Source organism: Anarrhichthys ocellatus, unplaced genomic scaffold, assembly GCF_004355925.1.
Source record: "Anarrhichthys ocellatus isolate YVR2014 unplaced genomic scaffold, GSC_Weel_1.0 scaffold1266, whole genome shotgun sequence".
NCBI lineage: Eukaryota > Metazoa > Chordata > Actinopteri > Perciformes > Anarhichadidae > Anarrhichthys > Anarrhichthys ocellatus.
Window position 1 is genome coordinate 7553 of NW_022281240.1, and position 4663 is coordinate 12215.

General features: G+C 40.7%; 1 protein-coding gene across 1 annotated transcript in view; it reads left to right on the forward strand.

Annotated features, from left to right (window-relative positions):
- The window catches only part of slc6a8 (solute carrier family 6 member 8), a gene marked incomplete at its 3' end in the record, with an annotated part of 12036 nt that extends 7422 nt beyond the window's left edge, over positions 1-4614 (forward strand). The window contains exons 5-10 of the mRNA XM_031839093.1: positions 539-663; positions 2477-2589; positions 2882-3019; positions 3146-3248; positions 4204-4304; positions 4374-4614. Of these exons, the coding sequence (XP_031694953.1) occupies positions 539-663; positions 2477-2589; positions 2882-3019; positions 3146-3248; positions 4204-4304; positions 4374-4614 (821 nt within the window). The remainder of the gene's footprint in view (positions 1-538; positions 664-2476; positions 2590-2881; positions 3020-3145; positions 3249-4203; positions 4305-4373) is intronic.
- Positions 4615-4663: the final 49 nt, after the last annotated feature.

Here is a 4663-nt window from a genome sequence, read left to right on the forward strand (position 1 = left end):
AAGTACAATATGTACCTCTGAGGTGTAGTACAGTATAAAGTACAATACGTACTTCTGAGATGTAGTACAGTATAAAGTACAATATGTACCTCTCAGGTGTAGTACAGTATAAAGTACAATACGTACCTCTGAGGTGTAGTACAGTATAAAGTACAATACGTACTTCTGAGATGTAGTACAGTATAAAGTACAATATGTACCTCGATAGAACTAAAATGTCCTCATAATTCAGATGGTCCTCACTACGATGGTTTAAAGCTGAGACCCCACAAAGATTGCAAAACAAGTATTGTAATTATACTTGTGTTTTTTTTATTTTACAAAACTGGGTTAAAGGATGTTTGTGGTTATGTTATTATATTATTATATTGTTTATACCAGTGGAAAAATGTCTCTGTCTTTAAAGAAACCACTAGAAGAAGAAATAAAGAAATGACAAACATAAGTTCATATATTTCCTGCTTGGTGTGTAACGAGTTGCTAAGCTACGTTTGCTTCATATCAGTCTATTGATGTTATTGTCTCTCTGTCCCTTTAGAGACGCTTTCGTCTTGGCTCTCATCAACAGTGGGACCAGTTTCTTTGCTGGTTTCGTGGTGTTTTCTATTCTGGGCTTCATGGCTGCTGAACAGGGAGTCGACATCTCGCAGGTCGCCGAGACAGGTAACAAAGTGAAACATCACGAGTTCTGCTCTGTAAAGAATAAACATGTTATGGTTCTTTGTTCTCCAGCAGCAGATCCATTCGGGTTCAAACGTCTGTTTTTTAAGGCTTTATTGACAGAGATTTTGTCCATTCATCAGACAAGATATTAATATTATTTATCATCTCAAGATACAAATATATACAGAATATCAGGGAAACTGATAAGAGACAAACAAAACATCTGAAACATTGTTTCAGTTATTATTCTTTCTATAAGATGAGAGAATAATAACTGTAAATAAAATCATTTATTTTTCTTTATTTAAAGCAGAATCATCAGCCTGAACTTTATACTTCTACTACATTTAATATTATTGTACTTTTTTTACTGCTTTGATTTTACACATAAACATCTCATTATTATAGATTAAAAGATGAACTTTTCTGCTGAAGGATTTGTGTTTTTGATCTAAAGTAACTTCTTAAAAAAAGGGCTTTTACTTTAGATACTGTAATACCTACTGTAATACTTTTACTGAAGTATACTGTTACTTGTTATGCCGTGTTCTTCGTGAATGACTTTGCGTCATTCGCGCCGCCGGACTCACCGGGGACCATTTGTGTTCATTCGCGTGAATCTCGCTGGACGCGCCGGAGAGAGGGCGTGGCTTATCGCCCCGGAAGCCGTTCAACTGTCCGCCATTAACCATGGAAAAAATAACCTCTATTTCTGCTTAGTACGTGTTGTGGAATTCCAGATATCAGGAAACGAAACGCCGTCATGTCTGGTTCATAACAGTCCAGAGGAGCTCCGTGGATCTCATCGATTCTGTTGTGATTTAACTGCAATAAACCGACAAAAAGAGACCCCAAAATAACTACTAATGATGCCGATTAGTAAAAAGTCTGAATTCATGTTTAGTTAGTTCTCTCCTCAAGACGATAAGAAAATAACGTTTAAAATACTTGTTTTCTCAATAGAGTCTGGATCGATCGGTGCTATGCTAAGCTAACATTGTAGCAGCTCCGTCAACACTCAACATAATGTCACACAGGCGTAAATACGGCAGCGTCTATTCATTGTTTGTACCGTATGGTTTACACACACATGTATACACACAGCGGTCTCTGTTGATATGAGGGATCGTAGAGCTCTGGGTGAACACAGACGGATACAGGATTTATTTCCTGATTCAACAACGGCAGGAAGTCAGTGATGACAGGAGAAACATCTCAACGCTGATAGGCTATCGCACCGCAGCATCACGCCAAAGTTGAAAAATTTCAACTCACGCGTTTGGGGCGTTTTGGCGATTGACTTGAATCGTGCCGCGCCATCTCAAATTCGCGTCACTCCAGTCTCATCGCGTCTGTGCGTAGACTTTAATCAGTTTGATCCTCAGTAAACGAGGAGGAGGGGCTGCTCTCTGCTGATTGGACGCCCCACCTGTCAATCAACATGATGAATAAACTCCTCTTTAAAGTCTTAAAGGGCCGGGTTCATCGGAGATCTGACGGCTCACGATATGATCAACAGCATCAACAAGAAAACATAAAACTGGAAACGTTTCTATTCATCAGGGAGCAAAACAATCCAACAAATGAAACAATTGGAAAAGGAAATCACCGTTTGATGAATTCATTCATTCGACTGTTATTTTTACTTTAAACTTTCAAAACTGACAAAAATATTGTAAAAAAAATTAAATTGAGAAATAAGATGTGAGGGGCAGAAAACCAAACCAAATGAAATGTGAACACGATCTGGTTTAAAGACGGAGAAGTTCTTTACTCAGCAGTGAGACCAACATTAACCCATGGTGTGCTGCAGGTCCTGGTCTGGCCTTCATCGCGTACCCGAAGGCCGTCAGTCTGATGCCGGCGGCTCCTCTCTGGGCGGCGCTCTTCTTCTTCATGCTGCTGCTGCTGGGACTCGACAGTCAGGTGATCAATACTACTTATTATTAATACAATAATAATACGTCTCAAAGTGACATCATCATCAAGTGACTCAGCCCCGACGGTGCAGTCAGTGAAGCGCAGATATTAGAGCTTTCAGCTCGATCTTCATAAAGTGATGATCGTGTAACTTCATGTTGACTGGCATCGCTATTTATTTATTATATTTGTGAAACAGATGTGCACTATTGCTATATGAATATAGCTTTTAACCTTATTTTATTATATTGTATTAAAATGAAATGAGCTGTGAGTGTTGGTCTCTGTGCGTGTGCAGTTCGTCGGGGTGGAGGGGTTCGTTACTGGAATCCTGGACCTGCTCCCGGTGAAGCCCCACTACCGCTACAAGAGGGAGATCTCTGTGGCGGTTTGCTGCTTCCTGTGCTTCATCATCGACCTCTCCATGGTGACGCAGGTCAGTCACACAGTGAAGCTAAATGTCTGAGTGGAGAGAACCTGAAGCTCGTCACACTAACACCAGTTTAACTTTGTGTTGAAGTGACCGTGTTGATCTGTGAAACACTCAGCTCTCTCTCTGCAGGCGGGGATGTACGTCTTCCAGCTGTTTGACTACTATTCGGCCAGTGGAATGACTCTGTTGTGGCAAGCATTCTGGGAATGCATAGTAGTTGCCTGGGTCTACGGTATGCAACACACACACACACGCACACGCACACACACGCACACGCACACACACACACACACACACGCACACACGCCCGCACACACACACACACACGCACACACACACACACACACACACAGGGTCGTGTTTCATGGACTGCAGCAGAGGGTCTGATCTGAGAATAGGCGTGTGAATAGTTATGTTGTATGATGTTACGGTGAAGAAGGTCATAGTTCAGTCTACATGATTTCTATTGTGACTTATTACATGTTCATGAGATTGATGACATACTGTGAGTCATATTTACCTTTTCGAATGAGATACTATACCATGATTTATGTTCTTACGTTAAAGACTCACATTCTCATGTCGTACCTTACAATGTCAATAAAAGGACATTCTATTCTTAATGTTTAACTATTACACTAAACTATACTCAGACTCAGATATTTGGAGGACATGTAAACTAATACTTATTTTCACATCTTTGTGACATACAATGATATTTTATTACCAACTATACTTTTATATATTTTTTCTACATACATTTTTATGTCATACCATACTCAGTGACATTAAGTATATAAAAACACAACCTGGTACATGTCCAGTCACTTTAGTCATTTTATTTAATATTCCATGTTTTTGTTAACGATTATGATTTCACAACAAACAAAATACAAACAACAACATGATTATATAATTGAATATTGAACAACAGAAACAAATTCATGAACCCAATAAATGTATCAAAGATGTGATGGAGTCTGTCCTCTGTTAGCGTCCACTGCATTCGATGGACGGGGCGTTGAAACGAGTGTTTCATCATGAAAAGAGTCGTATCATAGTATATAGTTACTATATATAATAAAGTCAAAGTGTTCATGTTTTAGATAAACAGCATGCACCAGTCAGCCATGATATTAATATGACTGCAGTGCGTTGTTGATGGAGGACTCGGTACTTGGTTTCAGGTGCTGACCGCTTCATGGACGATGTGGCTCGTATGATTGGCTACCGGCCGTTCCCCTGGATGAAGTGGTGCTGGTCCTTCATCACCCCGTGTGTCTGCCTGGTAAGACTGTACACACACTGAGAATCATAAGTACATGATCATACGTTACATAACATATCTCCTCTGCAGGGCATCTTCCTGTTCCACCTGGTGAACTACAAGCCGCTGACCTACAACAACATGTACGTGTACCCGTGGTGGGGGGAGGTGATCGGGTGGTGCATGGCTCTGTCCTCCATGCTCTGCATCCCCGTCAGCCTCCTCTACAAACTCGTCAGGGCCAAGGGGACATTCAAAGAGGTCAGTGTGGACAGACACAGAGACAAACACAGAGACAAACAAAGAGACAGACACGGAGTCAAAGAGACAAACACAGAGACAAAGAGACAAACACAGAGACAGACACAGAGACAAAGAGA